This window comes from Coturnix japonica, chromosome 3 (genome assembly GCF_054131305.1).
Source record: "Coturnix japonica strain WE chromosome 3, WE-NBRP24, whole genome shotgun sequence".
In the NCBI taxonomy this organism is placed as follows: Eukaryota; Metazoa; Chordata; class Aves; order Galliformes; family Phasianidae; genus Coturnix; species Coturnix japonica.
The window spans coordinates 73,168,477-73,194,787 of NC_140665.1; the positions used below are offsets into that span (position 1 = coordinate 73,168,477).

Sequence of the window (26,311 nt, forward strand, 5' to 3'; positions counted from 1 at the left end):
CTCACCCGAGTGTCCGCAGAGCCGCACCGCATGTCACCGTCTGGGAACAAAAGTAACCCCGGAAAGGTGCTTTGAATACATGCATTATCCCATCAGCAGCTCGCTAGATAGAAAGATTCTTCTCTCTTGCAGAATCCCATAAGAAAAAAAAAATCTCACAGACATATGGACCGCACGTTGTTTGGTACATTTAATTGGATCCCGTTTGGGTTTGTTTAAAACAAACAACAACAACAAAAAATCAAACAAAAAAAAAGAAAACAAACAAACAAACAAACAAACAAAACACCAAAAGGAAAAAAAAAAAGTCAAGAAATGAAAACAACGTCACAAGGAATCTATAGAAATCTAGCAAGAAAAAGATAAGAACCCAACAGCGGCCAGCGCCCAACCTCCCGGCATCACCACCACCAACACCAAGTGGGGTGATGCGGCCCTTCTGCGTGATGCGCGCAACCCGCACGGCCCGGCTCCCCCCGCGGCCACCCCGCCGCATCCGCAGTCCCCGCAGCTCCCGAAGGGGTCCCGCCCCCCTCCCCCCTTCCGTCCCTCCGCGCCGAGCCCCTACCTGCTCTGCCGGCCCCGCCGGGCTGTAGCAGCGGAAGAGCGGGGCCGCGAAAGGCGCCGTCGGAGCTCGGCGGGCGGGCGGCTCGCGGAGCGCCCTGGGGCAGCCCGGAGCCATTTCCTTCCTACCTCCCCCTATCGATCCCAGCCCCAGCGCGAGGGCGGTTCAGCTCCTGCGGGATCCTCGAGCTTAACACGCTCCGACCCCTCTCGCACATGTGATTTCCATCGGATTCGGTTGCGGCGGGGCAGGGCAGCTCAGACGGGCTTCAGTCCGCGGTGCGGTGAATGCGTCCCGGACGGAGAGCGCAGACAGCGAACCCCGCGACACCGCGAGCTCCCCGCAGCCCCATTCGACCCGCAGTGGGATTTTATCGGGGTGTACGGCACAACCCTTCCATCGTGGTGGGGTTTTGGTTTGTTTTTTTCTTTAATCGTTTATCTGTCTGTCACTCCCTCGTGCTTTGAAAGAGATGTAAACAATTTAATCACCGGTAACGCTACGTGGGGTAACTCATCTCTGGGTGTGTTTAACACTCAGCCCTTCCCCGACGAAGCGGCCCATCCGCTATTGAAACGCGGCACACACCGCGCGCTGGGGATAGGTGAAACCCTACAGCTCATTTCACGTCTCCCTCACGGCGGCTCCTTCACCCCCGGGTGCCATCACCGGGTCCCGTTCCGCAGCCCGGAAACAAACGAACAAACCCCCCAAACGCAAATACTCAAAGAGGAACGAAGGGAAACAAAACAAACATCCCAATAGGTTTTCCCTGGGAACGCACGGCAAAGAGTGACTGCCCCAAATCTGAAGCTTTTCCATCGTATCGCTCATGGGAAGGATTTCGGAAAGGATTTCCCCGACCCTACGCCGTGCACCTGAATGAGGCCGTGGTTGCGTCCAACGATCGGCGTCGGAGCGGCTGCGCCCAAATCCCTTTTGCAGCACCGCGACGGACCCCCGACAGACGAGCAGCGCTCAGACCCCCCCTCCCGAACCGGGCCCGAACGGAACGAAGTCCCGAGGCAGAACCCCCTCCTTCCCCCCCCCCCCCCTTTCCCGTTGCGGGGGTCGCTCCCGTTAACCCCCACCGCAGGGTGCGGCGATGCCGGCCGGGCCCCCCCTCTCTGTTCGCCGCCGCGGGGCCCCGCTCGGGCCGGGCCGAGCCGGGGCGGTGTTGAGGCGCTGATTGGGCAGCGGGCGGCCGTGAGGGCTCAGCCCCCGCCCCGCGGCCCCGCCCGGCCCCTCCGCCCCGCGGCACTAATGAGCGGTCCGTCCCCGCGCTCTCCTGCCTGGAAGTGCTGACAGATCAAGGCAACAAATTTCAATTACAAGCCCTAATTTGTGTCCGCAGAGCGTTTGTTACCCATGTCAGTCCTGTTGGGCCCATCAGACGGGGCAGAGCGAGAAGGAGGAGGAGGAGGAGGAGGAGGAGGAGGGGGAGAAAAAGGGAGCATCTGCAAAAAGGAATAGAGGGCTCTTTTTTTTTTCCTCCCCTCGGAAAAAAAAAAAAAAAAAGAAAAAAAAAAAAAAGACAACAACAACAACAAAAAAAACTTGGCTGATAACTCGGATTTAAAAAGAAAGGCGAGGAAAAGCCCAGGCCCCAGCCGGCGCGGTCGGGAGGACGGGCGGGCGGCGCTGGCTGCAGGGGGGGCATGGCCGACAAGCGGCGGGCCTCGCCCGGCACCACCATGAGCCTGAAGGCTCACGCCTTCTCGGTGGAGGCGCTCATCGGGGCCGAGAAGCAGCAGCCCCCCGCGCCGCCCCCGCGGCAGCCCAAGCGGCGGAAGGTGGGCGGCGAGGACGAGGCGGCGGACGACGAAGCGGGCAGCGGCTGCTGCGCCGGGAGCCCGGCGGCCACCAGCGGTAGGAACGGCGGAGACATGGAGCCGGGCTGCGCCCGAGGGCCCGCCGGTGAGTGGCCGCCCCGGCCCGGGGAGGGGACTGGGAGCGACGGGGAAGGCGAAGAGTTCGTAACGTCCGCGTGCGGGATGCGCGCGGCTATCGGTATCCCTCCGTATAACCCGTCCGTACGCGCGTGGAGGGCTGAGCGAAACGCGCCCGAACGAAACCCGCGCGACGGAGCGCCCGGCGCTGTCCCGGCCCTTTGGCTTCCTTTCCGCTCTCTCCGCAGGAGCCGAGGAGGGATTCGCGGCGGCGTCCCCGCCCGCCTCGCCCGTCGTGGGCTCCCCGAAGGGCTCCGGGCCCGCCTCGCCTCTGCCCGCTCCCCAGGCGCCGCGCGTGGAGCTGCAGGGCGCCGAGCTCTGGAAGCGCTTCCACGAGATCGGCACCGAGATGATCATCACCAAGGCGGGCAGGTAACGGCTCCCGGGCAGCGGAGTAGACCGGGCCGAGCCGGGGCATCTCCGCGGGTGGGACTGCGCCGAGGAAATGGATGTACGGCTTAGGGAGACGGCCCCGGCTGTAGACGTTCGGGCTTCCCCGCTCGTTGGGGTGAGGTCTGCGCGCTGCGCCCTTCGGAGGGGAAACTTTTCCCCTTCCCAGAGCGTACAGATGGCCAAAACCTGGATAGTATAAGCGGATCTGGACTTATTAGAAATTACAAAAACATATTTTATTGGATCCATATGCTACCTTCTGAGTGTTCAGAGGAGCTTTATTAATGATGGAAACGCGGTCTCAAGCAGCACAAAGTAACATTTGTCTTAGGGAGCCCGGGCAGGGGGTTCTTTTGTACCTTACAGGTGCATCGCAACGGCAGCGCGCTGCCCGACGGTGTGCAGTTACCCTCGGGGTTTTCAGAAATCAAAGACATGGGGCTTTTCTTTCCAGTAACGACTTGTAATTGTTGGGTTGGTTTCTTTTTTCTTTTCTTTTTTCTTTTTATTATTATTATTATTATTTTCTTAGAGAGCAGCAAATAATAAATCAGAAGGGCTTTCGGGCTGATAGAGCTCGCACAAGTCATTCCCATTTTGCGGTCAGCTCAGTGGTGCAGTGTTTTCTTTGTTAGCATCAAGAATGAACTTTCTCGATAAAAGCCGTGCCAAGCACAGGCTGAAGTAAGAAACGCATTTTTACACTGAAACGACAGCACCAGCTAATTACTCCATTTTCTCCCCAGAAGGATGTGGATTGCGAACGTATTTTTTCTTTCCAAAGTTGCCCGTACGCCCGTTTCTGCTTCCAATAAAGAAGTTTTACTGTACCTCTCAAAGGCAGAGCAGCCGTTGCGCTTTACCTTAGCAGGCTGCAGACAGGAAGTCCGTCTCAATAAAGACCATATTGTTCAGTTACGGCGTAGCACGTTGTGTTTATAACCATCCTCACAGCGTTCGGGTTGTGTCACCGCAGACCCAGCTGTGCAACGTGCTGAGGTCCAGTGTGCCGTTTGCTGCTGTCAGTTGTTTGCACTGCTGTGAGCAGCGGTGCTCTTGCACCGAGGCTGCGTTTGCACATCTCTAGAAATGCATATCTAACTAACGGGCTTCGAGTGGGCTCATTGCTGAAGCGCAACCTCGAAACAAAATGATTTACTGTCTAACAATAAAGCTGAAATGATGTGGTAATAGTTGTACTCCCAAAGCGTATCCCAAAACATACGGAGCATTGTTCAAGTGAATGCACTTCTGAAATCTGTTTTGACATATCGAATGGGCCGTTTCATGGCTGTGTAACTGGAATCGGCAGAAAGGACTCTGTGGGCTAAAGGGAAGAACGAGGAAAATCCCACCAAGCGGTTCCTTGTCCTAAACAACCCTTCCCCACTCTGTTTTGCATTAAAAGTGACCTTTCTCTTTCCATGTTCAGGCGGATGTTTCCCGCAATGAGAGTGAAGATCTCAGGTTTAGACCCCCATCAGCAGTATTACATCGCCATGGATATTGTGCCGGTGGATAACAAAAGATACAGGTACGGTGGCTTTCAGGCAGGAGACATACGATGTGCACAGTGGGGATCCTAGCTATTGCAAGACAATATTAACAGCATATAAATTAGCAGAATGCGGTGTTCAGCTCTCCTTCAGATTCCTGTTGTGTAGCCGGGATGTTAAAAAAGTATATAAAATCAGTGTGCCAAGTGTGCAGAACTAACAGGAGTGTTGCTGGAGCTCTGTGTGCCTTTGGCTCATGCTGTATGTGTGCTGTGGGCAAGCACTCTGTCTCTTGCTTTTGCAGGCTGTGCTTGTGGTACTCTTATCCTGTGTTATTCCTCGCCATATCACTGGGAATTATTTCCTGTTAACACGTAGATAGATAGGAGAAATGCTCAATTTTCTAGCATTTAATGGCAATTACAAAAAAACATTCTGGCATTAACCTCTGACTGAATGGTGATAGAATGTAACGTGCACGAGCTTTCTTGGTCATGCTTCAAAGTGATTCATTTACTTCAGTAGCAGTTTATCACTGAGATATTTGTCTGCTTAGATTCACAAAGGGTAGTGTTTCTAATTACTATTAAAATAAATAAATAAATAAATGGCATAGTTGTCTGAAAAATAATGTGATGAACAAAAGTAGTTGTTCTTCCAGCATTTGAGAGTTAGGAGCGATGTGCTTAAGCTCTGACTGCTGTGAGGGCAGCTGTAGTTCCAGACAGCCTGTTAGGCTGTGTTAAAGCCCTGCTCCTATAGCAATGGTAGCAGGATTGGGCCCGCAGCAGTCACTGCTACTTGGGGACATTTGTGTGTTACGCTTTACAAACGTGCAGCCAGGATCAGCCTCACCAAGTGGTTCAGTGGAGGCAGGAGTGGGCCCCTACTGATGCTGTTTCGATCGTTTCAACCCCATACTTAGTGTAATTTAGGGGAAACCGCTGCCTATTTAATTGTAGAAGTATGAATATTTCAGGCTAAGACTAAAAGGTTGGTTCAACAGGAATGCCTCCTTGTTTCCTAAACAAACAGCACCCTATGTTTTTTTGCGTGTCCTTACCTCACTAGCTGTACTTTTGCCTTATTCTCATGCGGTATGCAAGTAGTTTCTTAGTACTGCTTTTGATTTTGCTTTTTTCAGCAAGGTGCAGGTAGAAACACTGAACATATCCAATGCACATCACTTTTCTGGCCGTATCATAGGGGAGAAATGCCTTTTTTATTTCTTTCCTTCCCTTGGAACAGAGTGGTGCAGCTGAAATAAGACTTAGTGTTGCATTTACTTAGCGATCAAAAGATATCCTTCCTAGTAGGTCTGAGCACCTTCTTAAAGCAGAGGAAGAGAAAGTAAATAGTTCAAATTGAACAAAAATATTCATACAAAAGACAGTTGCACTGAGTATGAGTTATTTTAAACACAGTTCACTTTAAATAAATGCCTTCATGCTGTCTGCATTGTCTGCATAGTAAGATGCATGGTCCCCGGTAAGTGAAGTAGCTTAGTGTTGTGCACTGGGCATTATTGTTGTAGCTGGCAAATTTAAGTTTCTGCGATCATATTTGAGTACCATGTCTTTAATTTTCCTACTGGATGTTACTGTTTTTCTTGATTCCCATTCTCCTTGCTTTGTATGCAATCTATGCATTCATCTATTTCTGCCTTATTTAACTTGCGCTGCTCATGTGGCTTTGAAAGCTGATTGTCTTGCAAATGCAATAGCAGCCTTACATTGAGCCTTGACTTCAACCGTCATAGCGAATAGCAAAACTAAACAGGAATGAAGAAAATCGAACCTAGGTCTCGATTTCTAGCAAAATTGGACCTCATTGTAAATAATAGGAAGCTTAAACTCTTGTCATAAATGTAAAATATTTAGAATATTATTTACTTTTGTAGGAAAAGTATATATATTATAAAGCAACAAATATAAAATAGATGGCGAAATGTCACAGCAGTTGACTGCATGGTTTAGGATTGCGAACTTGTCTCCAGATGGGATTTGGGAAAAGATTTTACCACTGTTCCAGATCTTCCTTTTACAGCTTGATAGGTGCTGTATGGAGGGTTGTGTGCACTGGATCATTTTAACTTCTGATCGTTGTTCAGCTTTTTCTACTTCGGAACCAAATTGTACAAACATATGATACTCTTTCATGGATTAAAAAAAAGAACCAACAAGGACTGATTCACAGGAATTTTACTGTAGTTGGAAAAAAAGACCTCGGCATTTTTATTTAGCACTTTTAAAAATTGCCCTATGAAGTATCTGCCTTCAAAATAAGTTTTCTACCAAAGCAAGCGCTTCTTACATGAGAAAAAGATTTTTGTCAGCACTGGCCTATCAAATGAAATACAAGCTGTGTTTTTTAATTTTCGAGCCTTTCTGTGATAGTATTCAGGAAAAATAATACGGTATTTCAGAAACATCTAGAACGTAGTTTGACATAGCTTCATTATTTTTCCCAATCACAATGTTGTCTCCCTTCAATAGTGTTATTTATAGACTCTTATACTAGACTCAACATGTTAAATCTTCCAAATATGGAATTCCTGCTTGATTTGATAAGTGAAGGACCATATTCTGCCATGTTTGCTGATGCTTTTTCAGAGCGGAGCTGTAGTAGTCAATGACTTGACACCAGCTTAAACCTCAGCATAGAGGCTAGCGAAAAGGCTATTATGGGCTTTAGAAACACTGATTTTCAATGAGACCACAGGTTTTTAACTTTCCTCTTTCACATACTGGACCCGTCCTTTGGAACTAAGATAATCATATTTCTTGTACTTTCATGCTAGTTATTTGATGGGTTCTTGCTATAGTTGTAAGGAGCCTAATCTATTAATTCAGACTGATAAATAATTCCAGATTCTGTGGTGATAGACATTTGTTTTTCTTTTGCAGGTATGTTTATCATAGCTCCAAGTGGATGGTGGCTGGTAACGCTGACTCCCCAGTACCACCTCGTGTTTATATTCACCCCGATTCACCGGCCTCCGGGGAGACATGGATGAGACAAGTGATCAGCTTCGACAAACTGAAGCTCACCAATAATGAACTTGATGATCAAGGGCATGTGAGTACTTGCTCTTTTACGGTATGATATGTAGGTGCATTGCTCAGCCCTGCAGGACTCTGACATACAGCTTCAGAGTGCCAGAAATAGGCTTGACTTTTCAAAGCTGTTTTGGAACTTTACCGTTCAGATTTAAAATCTGCTTACTTTCTTCTCTGATAATTAACTGCTTATTAGAGCCTGCTGTTTTACTCCCCCCTCAAAAATAAAACTCCTTCTGCAAAGTCAGACTTTACAAGGCTAGATTGCCTAATACGAAGGGGCAGAATTGCTCTCATGTTTTCCCACCAAGCGTGTTACTTGCAACTTCTGCTCTGATCAAAAAGTACGTTTAAATTCACAAGTGGCTAGGAGAAACATTAATAGCGTGTAATAACTTCATGCGAATAAAAATACACTTAACTATTTTCTTAACCTAAACATTTGTGTGAAATCCCATGAGGTGTTAATAATTGCAGTCAAAAACGAACAACATGGGAGCTGGGTTTGCTCCGATAATGATTTATTGCATACCTTATGAAGCGAGACCCTTTCACAGCTGAGGCTCATTACTTCTGAAAAACTGGCGAAGACGTATGTAGTATGAGTGTTCTGTTTGCAAGTTCTAAATTGTTTAGTTATGACATTATCTAATGTGACAAAATGTGTTATGTTAATATTTCCTTTTCTCTTCAAAACTGTTGAAACATGACAGATGTAAGCCAGTATCTTTCCAGCAACCCCTAAAATAGTTTCATTTGACACCTTAGGAAATAATTAAAAAATGAGAATTGTTTTTAGCCCGAGCGAAGTCTTTAATTTTGGAAAAATCCAGTAATAAATCTCAAATGTAGGCTTGCTTTCAAAAGAAGCATTGAATTCCAGGCAGTAGAGTTCTGAGATCTAAGAGGCAAGTTTTGAAACAGGATGTAGATTCAATCGCCCTTAATGTAGCACACTTTATTAAGTGGGATGCTTTCCCCTGCATAGACAGGAGTGAGAGTAAAAAAACATACCTGGGACAGGGTGCAAAGATACTACATGCATCTTCCAATACAGTTGAACTCTGACATTAAACCAAGTATTCTGAGTGTGATGCTTATTTTCCCTGTTTCTGCTTGCAAAGGAGATTGACTTGAAACTGTGGTCAAATTGTGCAGGAGTTTAAGCTTTTAAGTTACATACACAGGAATATGGGAGACGGGCTAGACAGAGCGAGCTAGTGTGATAGAGTCTCCCTTGTGTACAGTGCTGTTCATAGTTGTGTTACCCATACTTTTCTTAAAGGAAGAGGATATTTGTATCTTTTGAGTTGGTGGCACTTTTGTTCAGGATTGTAGAAAACATATTGCGCACTGGCTGTTTCCAGAGTTGCAGTTAGGGAATCTCAGTAGGCAGTGTTTAAGTCTTCGCACAGATTGTCCTGTTAGTTTCCCAGTGACTGTGTATTTGAGACTTTCCTTGGGTGGGAGTTGCTTTCTCTGAGTCCAGAGTTTGTTGTAAAGTCTTCACAAAAGGAAGCAGATGGGTAGAAGTTGCTTCTCCAATGGAGAGCTGGTCCTTGTACTCAGTGGTCTCCAAGCAGGAGAATATGGATTCAGGAGTCTACCCATGCATATGCAGCCACAGAACACTCCATTATGAATTCTAGGGCATGTAGAAAATTGTACTGCTATATGCTTCCATCCCAGGTCTTAGCTTTATTTTTCTTCAGAACTGAAACCTGCGTAGTGTACGCAGCTCGCCATTATTCATAATGCAAGGGGATATAAATTTTCTGGTCTTTAGTTAAGCGTGTCGATTTGGAAATGAGTGAAGCAAAGCTCTAGCGCAATGATCTGGGACACATTGAACTGATTCAAAGCTACAGCAGCACCCCTCCTCCTCAAAATGGAAATTTAAGTATTAAAATAAAAGGACAAAAGAAGGATGACTGCAAAATAATTTCATATTTCTTAAATCTGGGAAATTGCAAACATGTCATTCATAATTACCAGAAAAGGCAAAAGCAGAAAGCAGAAAAGTGTCTTTTCCAATGGGTACATTTTTTCTTTTAAAGCTATGGTAGCATGGAATGCTGTATTGAAAAAGCTATGTAGACTCCGAATGCCTCCAGCAACAATGGAAAACGAATAATCATATTTTGTGATGAATATAAAAAAAACAATTGTTTCTCATAAGCAGGAAGGAACCATTTTTCTCCAGAGGGTACCAGAGGAGGGATGGTGGATTAGAGGAGCTGAGGTCAGGTCCAAACTGTCCCTAGAATATTAGTTTTTATATCAAGTGCTCTGATTCTCCCACCTCTGTTGTGGGAGGTTGGGTGTGTTTTATGTTATTAGAAAGCTTTTTTTTTTTTTTTCCTCCTGATTAGGCAGAATGGCTCAGGGAAGCCTCCATAGCTGCTCTGCATTCTGCCTTCCTTCCTCCAGTGGCGCAAGTAGTATCAGGATTTAGCTGTTCTTTCAGTATACGTTCCATGCTGCCTGGTTCTGGGATTTTGATCCTTGCTGAAATCTTTATTCTCCCTGCACTCCCTGAAGGTGTCAGTTTTTGCAGAGTGTTTGTGTTAAAATCCTGGGGCTCGGTTTTGACCTTGCACATGTAAATTTCCATTGAGGTCGGGAGTTTGTGTGAGCTCAACCCAGAGCCCTTTTAACGGAGCATTAACTCCCAGAGCCACTGACAGAAGTGACTCATGCTCATGGGAACGGTGGCTGTGTTTGCAAACAGATGCTCAGGTAGTATTTCTGTGTGGTATTTATATGGTGGTAGTAACTGACGGCAGCCAGCTTGCTTTGCGCTGTGCAGGTCCTGCGGCAAATGGCCCCGTTGGCCTGGTGTTAGCTTTTTGTTCAGGGAGCTGGCTGTTTCTGAGGCATCTTGCTTGGCTTCTCAATCACTCTTTGGGCTTTTTGCTGCCTTCTGCTGTTTGCGTCAGTGTTTTGAGTGGGAGTTTGCGATGACATGATTTTATAGTGCTGTTCTGTGGAGGGATTTTGAAGTACATCTGCACGTAGGACATTCTGATACATGAGTTCCCCTTGCAGGCTGAGGAGATCAAGCAGGATTTGTAAGGAGATGTTTTCCTGGTATATTTTTGATCTCAGAAGAGAGGCCCAGAGCAAATTCCTACTTTGGAAAGATTGTGTGCCTATACAGGCGTTAAAGCTAGATCAGATCATTGAGACGCATACTGTATGGCATTCTTGTCTTTTGTCTGAGTTGCTAAGATGTGAAAAAGTAAATCTGTGTCTTACGGTTGATGTTGAGATTGGGTCGCTCATGGTTGGGTGTTGTTTGTCTCATGAGTCAGTACTTCTTGCCTCCAGACTGGGGAATAACTGCTATGCTGTATAATGGGTCTCCCTGTCTAATTTGAGCTGGGCAGTTTTTCTGTTTTAATGTAGCTTTGTGTCTGAATTTGAACAGAGGGCAAAAGCTACTATTTTTGATATTGTTTTCTCTGCTCTTCAACTAAATGTTTTTCGATGCTGAAGAACATCTAACTTTGAGTGAAAATGAGGCTGTTAGTGTGTTAATTGTTTCACGGGTGTACAGTAGATTTTAACTTCCTCATTTTGAAAGTGGGGTTAAGCTGAAGGCTGTGGTGGGCTCTTGCCCTTCCGTGCCGTAGCTCCGAGCAACAAGCTCTGCTATCATTGGGTCCCTGTGGCTTGTAATGCTGAAAAGCTGGAAAACATCAGCACTTGTAGTTCCTCTTTGTGGAAATTATTGTTCCACACATCTCCCTGACTGCAGAAAGCCTGACTACATAGGCTTTGCTTGATGAAGGAAGATTTTTGGAGACCACAGCAGCAAGATGAGGACAGTGAAACCATGCCATAGGAGAACTGAGCCCACTGGTACTGGCTGTGACGTCTGTCTCATGGTAGCACTGAAGGTGAGAGCCAGCACTGAGACCTCATCGTGGCAGCTCCTTTCCATGCACCTACTGTGAGGTGACTCTGGACAGAGAAAGCTTTGTGTGTCTGTGAATGCTGTGTTCGTTACTCCATGCTGCTTCCATATGGTTGTGGCCTCCTCCTTCTCCCAGGCCAATAGTAATGTCAGGGCAACTGCCGTGGTCCAAGTGCCACAACACTGAGGACTCTCACTGTGTCATAGAGGTTTACTGCCCTGGGAAGTGATGGCACGGTGCTGGTGGGCAACATCCTTCTCAGCTCTCACTGTCCTATTTGCCCATACCTACTGAGGAAGGGTGAAGGGCTTGAGTGTGAGGCCTCGATATATAGGGGGAAGAATGGATTTTTTATAGCAGTATGGGAGTTAAGCTTGTGTTTGATAAACAAGGATTTTGCTTGGTAATTGTCAGGACATACTAGAAAACAGCCTACTTGCTGTTGCTGCATGCTTAGGGAAGCTGCCAGCCTTGAGTGAGGGGTAAAATATTGCTGTGCTGCCTCTGGAGCAGTTCAGAAAAGAGCCTGAGACTTCTGCATGACAAAGCCTTTCCCTGTGCTTGTCCTGGGAAGGAGAAAGCCATGCTTGGTGTCCTTTGGTCATGGCGGTGTGGCTGTGGGGAAGGTTGGAGGGAGACTTATGGCAGGGGTGCAGGCGCTGCTCTGCTCTATGCCCTGCCTGGGCTCAGCTCTGCACCAGGCCTTCAGAGTGGGCATTGCACTCGCCTTTCCTTCTGCACCCTGTTTGCATAGTGCTACTGCTCTCCATGTGGTGTTCATCCCCATGCTGCTGTAACTTTGCTTGTTCTGATACATGAACCAAGTCGTTCATAGCTGCCTGGATTATCACTGCATACAGGCAAGTGTGCATGCTCAGTTGTGCACGCGTAGACGACAAAGCACAGGATAGTGATGAGCTCAAATGATGGAAAGGGGTTTCCTTGATGGATATTTTTTCTTTTTTTCTGTTGCACCAGGACCTTCCTTGGTATCACTGGTTATTCACAGGAAAATGGGATCAAGAATATCCCGTGCTGGCTACATTTTCATTTTGTAGATCTTTGCCCACAGAGAACTGAAAGCACAGATGTAAAGCATGCACATTTACTTACTCAAGATTTCAGAAACTAGGAAAAGGCCTCTTATAAGAACATCCACAGGTCGCTCCCTGAGCAAATTAATTGAAGCCTGTGATGTCATCGTCAAAGCCTTACTTGCAGGCTAATAAAAAACATGATTATCCAGAAACTTGGCGTATCTAAAATGGGGTCATGTCATTTGGCCGGGACCAAGTGTGTTAAACTAGCCAAACCCTAGTTTAGCCAAATGAATGCAATGTCCTCTATGTCATTTGGATGAATGAGCTTCCATGGTATCTGGCATTCAGGCATAAAGGCTCTGTCAAGTGTCTGAGCATATACATATTCTGAGGCTACTCACGGAGCAGGAAATGAAAAAACTTCCCCTGATTTTTGATTAGGGGTTGCACAGGCCAGTAGCCATTTACTTATCAACTTATTAATTTATTAGACCTTCCAAGAATAATAGCTGAGCTTCAGGTTTTGATTTTTGTTTGTTTGCTTGTTTTATTGAAGTCTTCTTTTTGGTGGTTTTAGCTGAAGTGGAATAGAAAAAAAAAAAAAAAGAAAAAAAAATGCATATGTTAAATCTCTTCTAAAATTTGGGAACAATACCAAGAACTATTTTTGTTTAACTTAATGCTCTATGAGTTCATACAGTTCTTGTTTATCCTTTATTCTTACTTGAACTTTTGTATGCTGGGAGGGATTTGGGTATTGATGTTCATTGTCTGTGTATGTATTACAAACCTATGGTTACTAACGCTTCACAGTTGTGGCTTTTGGTGTTATTTTACTCTGCATTTCTGCTGGTTCAGAGTATGAAAGTCACAGACTATGTTCAAAACAGGACACGTTTCCAGCCTTCTGGATATCAGGAAGAAAAATGCTCTAAGCATGACCTGAGGGCTCTGAAAACAAACGGCAAATGCTGCTGTTGTTAATCGTGTTAGATCAAATCCAGGCTCAAGTGGGGGGGGGAAAGCAATGAAACTTTCCTAATTCCAGTGAGACCAGGACTTTGCTCCCCCCACATTTTCTAAGCCAGTTTCCTGATTTTGCAGTTCCCAAGTCATATTTTTTTAAATGCTTGGAGTTGGCAATAACATAAATGCACAGGGATTAGACTACTGTAATAAGAACCTTCGGAGGTTAAAGAAAACATTTGATTTCCAGTAAGTGGCATGGTAAACACATGCCCTAATCTGTTCCAAAAAGCCATTAGTCCTGGAGCAGCAGGGTGTCCTTTCTAATAAATGTTATCTTTTCCTTTCATTTTGACTGCATAGATTATCCTTCACTCTATGCATAAATACCAGCCTCGTGTCCACGTCATCCGGAAAGACTGTGGAGATGATCTGTCCCCGGTAAAGCCTATCCCTTCAGGAGAAGGAGTTAAAGCATTCTCCTTTCCAGAGACAGTTTTCACCACTGTCACAGCATACCAAAATCAACAGGTAACGTTCTGCTTAGAGCTTGACAGGCTTTTCAGAGTAGACCAGAGATGTAAGAGACGGGGCAAAAGGAGATATATTTCTTATATCACCAAGAAGCATTGTCTAAACCTCTTGCAATATTACAAGCAACTTTCACTAGTAGTATTGCAGCAGCGCCCAGAGGCGATAGCTGAGACTTCAGGCCATACGGGCTAGATGATGTGTATAAGAAGTAACTTTTTTTAATGACGATCTCGCAGTTTTAAGTTGACAGCATTAAAGTTAATAGTGTCCTAATTATAAATGTGGCACTGAAACAGATGTCAAAGAGGAGTCTGAAATTTAAAGGCACTTCTAAGTGTAGATAAGTGATCAGATATTCAAGCATTTTGAACCTGTCTCCAGTTATGTCAAAAGTCTGTCTGAATTAGGTGCCCTGCAATCTTAAAGGGGAAGCTGATGTCTGAAGAAAGCTGCGTTAATTTTCATTAACTGGATTCAGCATACATATTATTAACATATGATTTATCTGGGTCCATGCACACCCTAAACTAAATTGCAGTTTACCTGACTCCAGTGTTTGGTTCTTATTGCCACTTGTTTAAGTATTAATATACAGAGCGACACTATATTTAGTGCTGTGATATTTATTAACTCCATATAATAAATTACAGTATATTTTAGGAACTTATATATGCCTTGTCATCTCTACAAAGGGAGAACCATGAAAAGAGACTGTAATAAATAATGAAACTTAATTATTTGGTGTATACACTGTTTATTTAAGTAAATTACAAGCATCTTTTTTTCCCCTCCGTTTTATTTTTTTAATAGGGCACAATAGCCTAGTGATAATCTCTCTTTTCACATTTCCTTCTTGACCCATACGGAAATAAAATTTAATTTAAATTTTATTGCAATTAGGCAATGTACTCTCTTAGGTGAAGAATGACATTTGCCAGAAGATTTTCTTTGAGAATTCCAACCTGCCATTTAGTAGCATTAAATACCTATTAGCTTCTCTGGGGAATTGCAAAAATAATGGCCAGAAGGCTGGGCCTTATTTTGCTGCCTTTCAAGAGACCTGTCTTAAACCATGCAAATGTTGAGATGTTTCTGCTTTAAGTGTTGGGAGTTAGGATATTTCACTGTCAGAAGAGTCACTTTTTGTACTACTTACTTGAATTTTGCAGCTGTTAATTTCTTTAATCATCTTCACAGATAACTCGTCTGAAGATTGACAGGAATCCATTTGCCAAAGGGTTTAGAGATTCAGGACGTAACAGGTAGGTGCTGGAGAAGGAGTGGGCTTGTTGTTGCTGACAGAGCCAGTTTGTGAAGGCTGGTAGTAGATATCCTTCATATTGAGGGGACTACCTGTATTTACAAATTAGTCTGAGGACTTGGGCTCCCTGAGGGAGCACTTAGTCTTCCCATTAAAGATCTCAGTGGTGGCTTCCTGCTCCTCCTCCCCTGACCCTCTTGATCATGAACTGATTGGCAGGTGGCTTGACATAAGTACTCATGTTTCCTTTCATTGGAAACTGCAGCATACTGTGAAGGCTTAAAATCAAATTAATGCAGACTGAAGTATGTGATTTTTAAGAGGTTGGTTAAGACCAGAGTGTGCCACAGGATGGGAGTAGGGAAGTATGTACAGCCAAGGGGACTGTGTCACTATGATGCTGTAAGCTGTGATCTTTGGGCACCATAGTGAGCATGTAGGTAATGATACTGACCTAGGCATGGGAATTCTCCAAAGCCAGCAGGCAAGGGTACGAGGGAGCACGGCTGGCCAGCAGAAGAAGCTGTTCCTGAAGTCTCCCTCCTGGCTAGAGACACAAACTGCAGATATGAATATCCATCTCCTTCATGTGAGTGTATTAGGATAAAGTGACTCCTTTTTTCTTAAAGAGGGAGAATCTTGTTCCCCTCCTGCAGTAACTGATAGTTATTACTCGTGCTTAGGAGGCTGGAGATGTGTGTCAAAGTATTTCTTTTGCTTAATGAGTTTTAAATCCACTTCCCAGGTGAATGCTTTTCTTACTAGGCTATAGATGACCTTGAAGCAGGCCCTATTTCCACCTTTTCTGTTGCAGTTCAACTGATTACTTGCTTGCTTTTTCTTGATCCACTATTCTTTCAAAATAGCAATAGGGAATCTGAGCAGTGCAAAGTGGAGGCTTAGGTCTAGTCCCTGCTGCCAGAACTGATGAGGTATTTTATGCAAAGATTGTTCAATGCAAAATACTTAAGCCTGTTATGAATTGCGTGTTCAACCATTTCAGCTAAAAAAAGCAGCATTTAATTGCGGTGCATAGTATACATCAGTTCCAGTGACCACTTTGCGTTTGCTGTCTACAGCTGCTATATTTATGATCTAGTCTTCCAGAGAAGGGAGCAGACTGTGCTCTGGTAGGAATGTTCAGAGAGAATCTTTCGTTGGCTGCTTTACTGAGCTTTACTTTTAGCAGAGGCTACAGCTTTAAAGACCGTTTTGTTCTTCCACCTGAATTAACTAAATGCTGTGACTGGACAGCAAACAAGATTATTTTTTAGAAGATGAACATTTTTAGAAGGGATGGAGCTATAAAAATGTACAGGAGTCCACTGCAAGTATCTTCTCAGTTTTCAGTCCATATTTGCTGCTTTCTAAGATTTTTGTCTTCTGTCAAGAAACAATTGGCAATACCCTGTCCTGAAACCTGGAAAGAATGTCCCAGGCCCTGGCATAAATAGACTTCTGTCCATTTCTCTTACTTTCTATTTTGCATTTAAATTAGCAGTAACTTCCAGATAAAAGAAGTGACTGAAGAAGCAAAATTTGATTTGTGTACTTGGGTTTACCCAAGAAAAAAATTGCTCTGCAGCTGCAGCTGTGTAAAACTAGTTACTGTACGGAGGCTGTTCAGAGATGTTCTTTTGGTTTAGCTTCTAGGAATTGTTTGGGTTCAGGCATTAAAAAGGGGCATGTTTTTGAAAGGAAAAACTGTTACAGTCCATTTCTGTAAACTATGAAGCCTGTCTTGTAGAGGTGTGTTTTGGAATTGGTTTTAGATAAGGTCTGAAAGCTTTTACCCTAATAAAAGCACTCGTTACGGAAGTGACTCTGTGTACTCTGTTGCAAAGAGGCATTAGTTTGCTGAAATCAGTACTGATGTTCTCTTTGATAGGCTTCGTGGCACTGAATAAGTATGTTTGGATGTGAAGCTTAGGTTTCAAATTTTTGAGGAAAGCACTGGTTTACTCATCTGATTAATAGTTTACTCTGTTACCAAACACAAAAATTACAGGGCCTGCTGCAAACGTAATGCCTCCTATTTTATTATGTTGACCAAAAATGTCAGAGGCAAGTGTTGGTGGTATGGCAGTAGAGGTTGAACCTTCCAGCCAGTATTCCATTGCATTTTGTTGCTCTGCGATAGATGGCAGCAAAGAGGCAGTCTGACAAAATGGCATCTGGCATGGAATTATGGATGAAGCAGAGGTGTGGAGTTGACTTCCTCCAAGAGGAAAACATAACACCCACTGACATTCATTGATGTTTGCTGGATGTTTATGGAGGCCAAACAGTGGGTGTGAGCACAGAGAGGTGCTGCATTTCAGCAGTGTTGACAGCACCGTAGAAGTCAACAAACCTTCTGGGTGGCTGTGCTCAGCAGTCACACAAAATGGAGAGCATCTCAGTCAGCTCATCAAATTAGTGGATTACAGCCAGAGGACTGTGTATGGAGATGAATGTCACTTAAGTGGTGGCAATGATGGAATATCACAAAGATTGTGCCAAGGCAGTCCCTGGTGAAGCTGAAGATGACAGTTTCCTGAAATGCACTGATACCAATGATGATGTGTTGTTACCACTATGAGCCAGAGTCAAAATGAAAGTCCATGGAGTGGTGACATGAAGAAGTTCAAGATGCAGCCCTCAGAGGGCGAAGTGATATATACGGGCTTTTTTTGCAATAGGAAAGAAGTGATCCTTCTGGATTTCCTGGAACCCAGGTGAACAGTCAGCTCTGACTGCTACATGATGACAGTGGCTCTGCTGAAGGCTCCAGCTTCCAGTGTAAGGATAAAGAAGACAACTTTTCTCTTGCAACACAACACCAGGCCCCATAACAGTCTCAAGACCATAAAGCACATTGCCAGTCTTGGCTGAACTGCATACCCACCATATAGTCCAGATGTGGCATCTTCCAGCTTCCATCTGTTTGGACAGAAGAAAGATGGATTGTGTGGGCAACGTTTTCCTAGCAACTATGCCATCATAGCAGCTGTGAATCAGTGGGTGGTTACCTTCATTGCTGTATCATCTTTGGTGCAGATCTGTATGAGCACAGCATGATGGCTCTTGTTCATCTCTGGCAAAAATACGTAGGTAATGGTGGTGACTATGTTAAAAATGGTGTTTTGTAGCTGAGAATTTTCTCTGTCAAATAGTTTTATTGTGCTCTTTGTTGTAATTTTAATGGAAATAAATAGGAGGCATTACTTTTGGAGTGACTTATATAAATATTAAGATTTCTATCTTCATAGGTCAAACTGTTCTACTTCTCACCTACACATCTTAGTTTGTGAGAAAAGTGTAGGAAGTGCTGCACACCACTATGTTTAACTTTTCAAAGTTGCTTTAATTATTGTGGCTGTCTTACTTATTAAAAATACTCCCTTTCAGGTCATTTTCCTTTAGTTCCACAGGCTATTTTACAGAAATCAGTAGCTTCACCTTTTAAAAGTGTTCCCTGTACATTTGCAAAGTGCAACAGAATTTATGTGCTGAGAATTGCTTCATTCTTCAGTTAGGCCTTACATTTGACCCTATAAAAACTTTTACTCAGGAAAGGTCCAGAATTTCTCTCTTTAAATGCTTCAGGAAAAACATAACTGTTTTGTTAAATAAACTTGGCTATTTGATAGCGCAAATTAGAGTGGTGATAAAATGTGGAAATTGTTCAAAAGCATCTTGTATAAATTATCACCTTGGCTACACTCCTCCAGGAGGTGGCTTTTATCTCCACTTTAACTAGAATTGAAAATTCACCATTACTGCAGAAAATGAAGGCTATCTTTTTAGTCGAGGTTAAGCTAATAAATGCTTTATAACTGTTTCCTGGAATACATTTGTGGTCTTGGAAATGTAAGTAGAAGAAGCAGTATTAGAAGAACTTGTTGGTAGCTTCAAATTGAGCTGTTTGTATAATTCTTGTTTACAAATGTTGCTGCTCTAAGGCAGGCACTCATAGTTGGTATGTATCTGGTGCTGACACTTAACAGGCCTTTGGGGCTTGAAAGCCAAAAATAATTGCAGAACTATAACTTGCAGCTGCATTCTGTGAGAAAGCATATGAGCCTTTACTTTCTGGACGTAGAGATTCTTCTAAATACGATCTGCCATGACCGTGTAGATAGTTAGTTTTGTTTTGTCATGAGAGTATTGAAGGAAAATGATTAAAGATCTTTATTTTCTAAAGGCATTTTGCCCCGCACCTGAGACACAACATTTTTTGCAAAAGAGCTGTATGCCCCTTCATTGCTCACAGTGTTTGTGTGACTGTCCAACTCATCAGAAAAGACTTGAAGTCCGGTTTCAATAATGGCCAGTTGATCACCTTTGCTCTAGTCAGAAATAGGAGATTGCTTCTCTGGCAATTAGAGCAGCTGCTTTAAAGGAAATGCCGTGGTAGGAAAGCGTTTAATATTGTTGCAGCCAGCTCCACTCAAAAAAAAAAAAAAAAAAAAAAAAGCCAGCACCCCAAATAAAATCATAATAGAGAAGCAGTCTTGTGGAAATGGAAAAATCTTTGCAGGATATCAGCCCAATGATTGCAGACTGTAGCAGTCTTGTGGGTTAGGATGTAAGGCTCTTCTAAAAAGCAAAATGAACTTTAAATTAGCAAACTTATTCTGAAATGTTGATCATTTTTCTGTGTTTTTGAGATAAAGTATTCAGAGGAATATGACAAAATGTTTTTTGTTCTAAATAGAATGGGACTGGAAGCTTTGGTGGAGTCTTACGCTTTCTGGAGACCTTCCCTTAGGACACTCACCTTTGAAGATATACCTGGGATACCTAAACAAGGTAATAGCCTTTGTGTTTTATTCCAAAACAAAACTGCATTAAGATAAAATTCTTTATATCCATCATTACTTACTGAAATCAGGATGAGTGTGCCACCTACATAAAAAAATGACTAACTAACCCCACTGGCAGCCATTACCTCTCATTGGAATTAATTGAAGTTACAAAAGAAGTGCTAACTTAAGCACTGTGGCAGTAAAAGTGTTAGGTCATAAAGATAAATCAGATCACACATGGAGGAAAATGACAGTTAAAGACAGAATAAACTCTTACTGAGTATTATGTTTTAGCTATGTACACAAGGCAGTATTTATTTGTAGGTGACTTCCATTGTAAACATCCAAACTCAAATGTGGGAATTACTTGTGTGCTTAGGATTAAAATAAATAAATAAATGCATGAAAGAATAGGTATTATCTGTATTGAATAAATACTTCTGCATTTAATTGTGTTCTCTCTTTGGAAAGCTTTGATTCTTAAAGACCAATAAATTGTTCAGTGAAAGTCCTATAAGCATTTTTTCGCATCCTAGAGCTTGAAAATTTTGCTTTCTCCTGCTCTCTAGTCCATAATCGCTTGGCTTTTTCTTTCCTGTCATAGTGGTAGTGCTGTGAAGGAGAGATGGGCTTTTAAATGGCCTGTTCAGACACAGGTATCTCTGTATTCTTTTCTGAGTTCCGTTATTTCCAGGGCATACTTGTGCATATACAAACCTCTCAATTTTTCTCACCTAAATCAGACTTGCTCTTGGTTTATTACTTTTCCTGCTATCAAATTGACAAACATCCTACCTACTTTCTTGATAATATATGCCAGAGGAGAAAAAAATAAAAGAACGAAACCAGAAAATACAGAAACACACAGAAATCACTTTTCTTAGCTTCTCCTTAGACTGCTCCTTTGATGAATCTTCAGCATAAGTGCTTGATGTGAACAGTTAAAAATAACTTTTCATGTGAAGTCACAGATACTTGGGATGAACATGGACAATTTTTTAGGCAGAGGGAGGGGTTGAGGGTGCTTTTAAAGGGTGTTTTGAAGGGACAATAACATCAGACCTTGTCCAACTATGTAAGACTGATGGGTAACTCACTGTGAAGACCTCCTGTTTCTCCTTTGTAGGGGGTAGACCAACTGTGTTGCCATCTGTTTGTACATAGCCAAACTTTTGGAGAGCAGGGAAACTGCAGCCATGGGCTTCCCCCTCTGCTGTAGCCTGAGGTTAAGGACCTTATGAAGTTACTGTTGATTGGAGAATGGAAACTAGAATCCTTGCAAAATCTTTAATGTGCCTTGGACAATAGAGTGATTTAGAGCTTAGGCAAAGAGACTTGGTGAAAGACCCCATTAGAACTTTGTCCCAGTTTTAATGTGGCCATCTTCAGACAGTGAGGTTGTTGGTATAGAAAAAGTTGGAAAATTCCACTAAGATAAGCCGTCAAGCTATAACCACCGTGCTCATTAACCATGTCTCTCAGTCTCGCATCTCCATGTTTCTTGAATCCTCCAGGGACAAGGTCTCTACCACCTCCCTAAGCAGCTATTTCAATGCATTACTACTTTTTCTGTGAAGAAATTTTCCTAATATCCAACCTGAGTTCATAGGGTTTCTGAGATGTGGAGCTATCTCATCACGTTTTGTGCTTGGTGTGTGTGTGGGTTTTTGTTTCTTAGTTTTGTCAGTAGAAAAGCAAGCAGGAGGCAAACTTCATTTTAAACTTACTTTTCTTTTTTAGCTCACCTATCATGAAAACCTGTTGACTTACTGACAGCGTGTATCACAAGCTGTCGGACTGTTACTGTGAATAACAATCAGGAATGTCTTCTTTGCTATGTGACTTTGGCCTGGGAGACTGTAAAAGGTCCAGATCTATTTTTCTGTGTTCACTTTCCCAGGAGATATATTTTTCTAAGACAAAAGTTTTCTTGCAGCTGAGAAACTTTCAGTCCTCAGAAGATACTTGACCTCACAAATGAACAGCAGGCAGTTCATATTTAGGAGCTCTCAGTGCTTGTGGTTGTCATATAAAAAGTTCTGATAGCAGTAAATGAGTAGTTTGTCAACAGTTTGCTGCAAGAAGTAAAATAACAATGCACAATATACAGCCAGTGCATTTCCTGAGGTTGTTTTATCTGTGGAATCTTCTATCATTTAAGATAAGGAGCCAATCCCTTATGTGGTGCTCTGACAGTGACAGACGCAGAAAGATGCTTTTCTCGTGCAGAGCATGGCTTGAAACCCACTCTGGAGTATAGCAACAACAGAGACCACACGAAATACATAACTTTGAAGAAGGCTTCCTGTGGTGTGGTACTTGGATGGCTGCACTGTTGCTGCTAAGCAGTTCTCTTGCAGGATCAAATGAAAAGTAGTTAGCCTTTTGGTCTGGAGCTGAAAGGTTGGGTGTATTGAGTGTTGGTCACAAGAGCACAGCTGGTGTTCCATTGACAGATGATTTATTTAAAAACATGCATGAGCCACATGCATCCACCTTCACATGTATGCACATACATATTTTGCATGAATTTATGTCAAGTGTTTTACATCAAGGGTTATTATAAAAGACAATGGTCTCGATTTGTCACCTAGAAAATGAACCTTTCCCAGCATGCTTCTTACACTGTCATATTCTCTTCCAGGAAATGCAGGTTCTTCTACCTTGCTCCAGGGATCTGGCAGTGGAGTGCCTTCTACCCACCCTCACCTTTTGCCGGGTTCCCCTTGCTCATCTCCAGCCTTCCATCTCAGTCCCAACACTAGCCAGCTCTGTAGCCTTGCTCCTGCTGACTACACAGCTTGTGCCCGCTCAGGTTTGACCCTGAACAGATACAGCACTTCTTTGGCTGAAACCTACAACAGGCTCACAAACCAAACCAATGAGACATTTGCACCCCCAAGGACTCCCTCTTATGTTGGTGTGTCGAGTAGCACAACTGTGAATATGTCAATGAGCGGCAATGACGGGGATGCATTCAGCTGCCCGCAAACTGGCTTATCTATGCAGATTTCAGGGATGTCTCCACAGCTCCAGTACATCATGCCATCCCCTTCCAGCAATGCCTTTACCACTAATCAAACCCACCAAGGCTCCTACAACACATTTAGACTGCACAGTCCCTGTGCTCTGTACGGATATAACTTTTCGACATCCCCTAAACTGGCTGCCAGTCCTGAGAAAATTGTTTCTTCCCAAGGAAGTTTCTTGGGGTCCTCGCCGAGTGGAACCATGACGGATCGGCAGATGTTGCCCCCTGTGGAAGGAGTGCACTTACTTAGCAGTGGGGGGCAGCAGAATTTCTTTGACTCTAGGACCCTAGGAAGCTTGACACTCTCATCTTCTCAAGTGTCTGCACATATGGTTTGATGAAGCCTTTAAGTAAAAGTACAGTATGTTTGGTGTCTACAATGTATTTCTTTTGGAGTATGAAGGGACAATCGATGTAGCTTGTAAAGTGTGTGTATATATAATATGAGAGGAAGTTTCACTGATTTTTTGACTTGTTTGCTGCCAGATTATTCTCCTATTTTGAGTTGCACGGAGTTTTCTGCAGCGCAGACTGCTTTAGTTTTCTGGTATAATACACTTAGTTGTGTAACACGTTGGGACATATGCAACAAATTAAGTAAGACTTCCTCCCCTTTCCCCCTCCTCTGTTCTAACCCCTTTAAAGAATGAAATGACACTTAGAGTATTAAACGACACAAACAAGCCCACTTACATTGCCTGTAGTACTAGTGAGATTCTTTAAAACATTCATGCAGTGTTAAGCTGATGCACCAAAGGCATTTTACAATCTTCTTCTCTGTTATAAGGGATATGAAGAGTATTTGGACTTTCAAGTGTTAAGTATCAAGCATCCAGCCTAAAATAGAAGTTTAGCTAATGGATTATTTACAAAGTAAACAGAAAGATTAGTTTGCCTTCTCATGATACGCTGTTTTTAGCTTATCAACGGCACAGCATTCTTACTAGTGTTTTTTTTCTGCATTAGTCTAGATTTATGATTAGGAATTGAAGATAAATAGCGCTTATTCAAATTGCGGTGTTGTGAGTGATTTAAACGAACAGCCAAAGAAATGGCATTCCTTGGTACAGAATGAACTTTGGGGTGCTTCATTTTTGTCAAAGGAAGGGCTTGACTCATCTTTTTTCCATCATAAATATTGCCTATAAGACATTTAATGAACAGTAGGATATTCTAATGTATCTTTGTTTTTATATTTTTACTTTTTTAAAGCAAATGCAGGTTTGATTTAGAAAAAGTGTGCAGGATGAGAAATTCTGTGATTGATTTTACCATTTTTTGTGTGATGTGACCCCCCCCCTCCCCCCCATTTTTTTTTTTTTATAAGAGAAAAAAGTCCTCAGTATTTCATAACTTGCATTCATATTGCCCGTAGAAGCAATATAAAAGCAGAACTTTCTTCTGGCTGCCTCCCTGTAATGTGGCCAAGTTGGGACTGGGATTACAATGGGCAAAATTCCTTTAGTAGTTTTTTTCGAAAGGTACTGTGTAACACCTAGAGCCTGTTTCCTTCCCTCCAGGGAGCCCTCTGTCTTTTGTTGTTGTTCCTTTCTGTCATGGGGCTTCTGCTGCTCTGTTTCTCAGTCTTTGCTATGGAATTATGGAATTCCCATCTCTGGTTTAACTGGCAATTGCAAGAACAGAATGCAGATCAAAATCTGCTCCTGATCAAGCTTCTTCAGTGTGATGAGGACATGGGGAGATGCTGGTCCTGGGGATTCTTCTGCCCTCATCTGTGCCTGCACCTCTGTGGTGTGCATGGTCCTGCTGCGAGAGCTGCTTTCCGGCTGCGTGCCTGTTGGAGCTGAAACACAAAGGGTATGGAAGCGATTTTAATGATTGAGACCATCAGCCATCTTCAACATTGCCCTAACCCTCCTCTGTACTACGCAGGTGATATAAAGGTGTCATAAAGTGGGTACAAAAGTAACTAAAAATGCTTCCCTGTTCAACACTGAAGGAGAAAAAGGCCTTCAGATTTTACATTTTTCAGTGAAAGTGTTTTGATGTCTTTCCTGGCAAACAGTGGGCTTAACAACTACCACCTAAAAAAATACTCAGTGCAGCTAATGTTTCTTCAGTAGATCAGAGATAACGCATACAGAAGCAGCCCTCTCTCTGTCTTTCCTTAGTACTTAGGAAAAAAAAGAGGCACCGCAACAAACTTTAAGCTGGTGCCTGGGGAAGGCTCTATTCCTATCAGTTATGTTTTGTTTATATTAAAGAAGACGCTTAGAAAGTTCTCACTAAAGCTGGAGAGATAAGAGGGTGAGCCTGCCATGGAAGAGATGAGTTTACTTCTTTGCTGTCACAAGCTTCCCAAGTGACCTTATGCAATTCACTTAACTTTTATTTTTTCTTTTCTAAAATGTACTAATAGCACTTCTCTGCCTCATTAGGAAATGCTGACTGTACATGAAAGGTGAAGATGATCTTTACATCTGATGTACCGTGGGCAGTACATTCAGGGTGAATGGCTGGGTAGTGCCCGTGTGTGAGGAAAACAAAGAGTATTAATGTAACTTGGGTCTGTTGCTAGTTTCTTGCATTGCATTGTCCTTTGATGCAGACCTATAATACTAAAAACACTGTTTAAAAAACTCCCAGTAATAATTTGTGAAATGGTTCTAAGATATGTAAAAGAAGGTCAGTATTTCAATGTTGTGAATTGTCATAGCTCTGTCGGTTTCAGTTAACAAGAGTTGTGTAATTTCTGCTCCAGACCAAACTTTGAAATGTTGCAGTTGGACATAATGCTAAATGAGAGGAGCGGTACAATTAATCTATATGTGAAAAGGAATAAGCAATATAATTATCCATGTCATCTTAAAGGCTGTGACTGTGTAGGAATGTGGAAGAGCTAAGTCATGCGAGTTCCTACAAGGAGGAAAAGTCGACTGTGGATGGATGTAGCATGGAAGTGCCCCCAACAAGAGCGTGTGCTTTGTCACCTGGGAAGTTTTTAGAACTGCTCTCATATTTTTCCTGAAAGTATTCCTTCCATATAGCCGCACAATATGTTTTGAAACATTTGTTCCTTAAAATTTGAATCATATTGTAAATACTTACTGGTGTGCCATTGTGAAAAGACTAGCTTTTTATTAACATAGTAAATGCTATATATGCCTTATATCTATAATTATATATCTGTATTTTACAAAAATGACACAGAAAATATATTAAAGTGTGTATCTAAACACTTTTTTCTACATTTGGAAAATTAAAGGACTTGAGCCTTTTTTTCTTTTTTTTTTTTTTCTTTTTTTTTTTGTTTTTTTCCTCCACATCTCCAGTAAAAGCAAAGTGA

The 26,311-nt window shown here is 43.1% G+C and overlaps 1 protein-coding gene and 1 long non-coding RNA gene across 2 annotated transcripts in view; one reads left to right on the top strand and one right to left on the bottom strand.

Annotated features, from left to right (window-relative positions):
- The window catches only part of LOC146761475 (uncharacterized), a 40,390-nt gene extending 39,669 nt beyond the window's left edge, over positions 1-721 (bottom strand). The window contains exon 1 of the long non-coding RNA XR_014944164.1: positions 569-721. This is a non-coding gene — a long non-coding RNA (uncharacterized LOC146761475). The remainder of the gene's footprint in view (positions 1-568) is intronic.
- Positions 722-2,078: 1,357 nt separating this feature from the next.
- Positions 2,079-26,243, top strand: TBX18 (T-box transcription factor 18). Its single transcript, XM_015858965.3, has 8 exons — positions 2,079-2,482; positions 2,703-2,886; positions 4,340-4,441; positions 7,310-7,481; positions 13,752-13,919; positions 15,120-15,184; positions 19,883-19,977; positions 22,618-26,243. The coding sequence occupies exons 1-8, from the start codon at positions 2,224-2,226 to the stop codon at positions 23,340-23,342; spliced, it is 1,770 nt and encodes a 589-aa protein (XP_015714451.2). The 5' UTR covers positions 2,079-2,223; the 3' UTR covers positions 23,343-26,243.
- Positions 26,244-26,311: the final 68 nt, after the last annotated feature.

Bases quoted from the DNA above. Each gene is read 5' to 3' on its own strand.
- TBX18 (XM_015858965.3), top strand. From the start codon at position 2,224: ATGGCCGACAAGCGGCGGGCCTCGCCCGGCACCACCATGAGCCTGAAG. The intron at 13,920-15,119 runs GTAACGTTCTGC...TCATCTTCACAG, and splicing joins CAGCATACCAAAATCAACAG to ATAACTCGTCTGAAGATTGA. The intron at 19,978-22,617 runs GTAATAGCCTTT...ATTCTCTTCCAG, and splicing joins ACCTGGGATACCTAAACAAG to GAAATGCAGGTTCTTCTACC.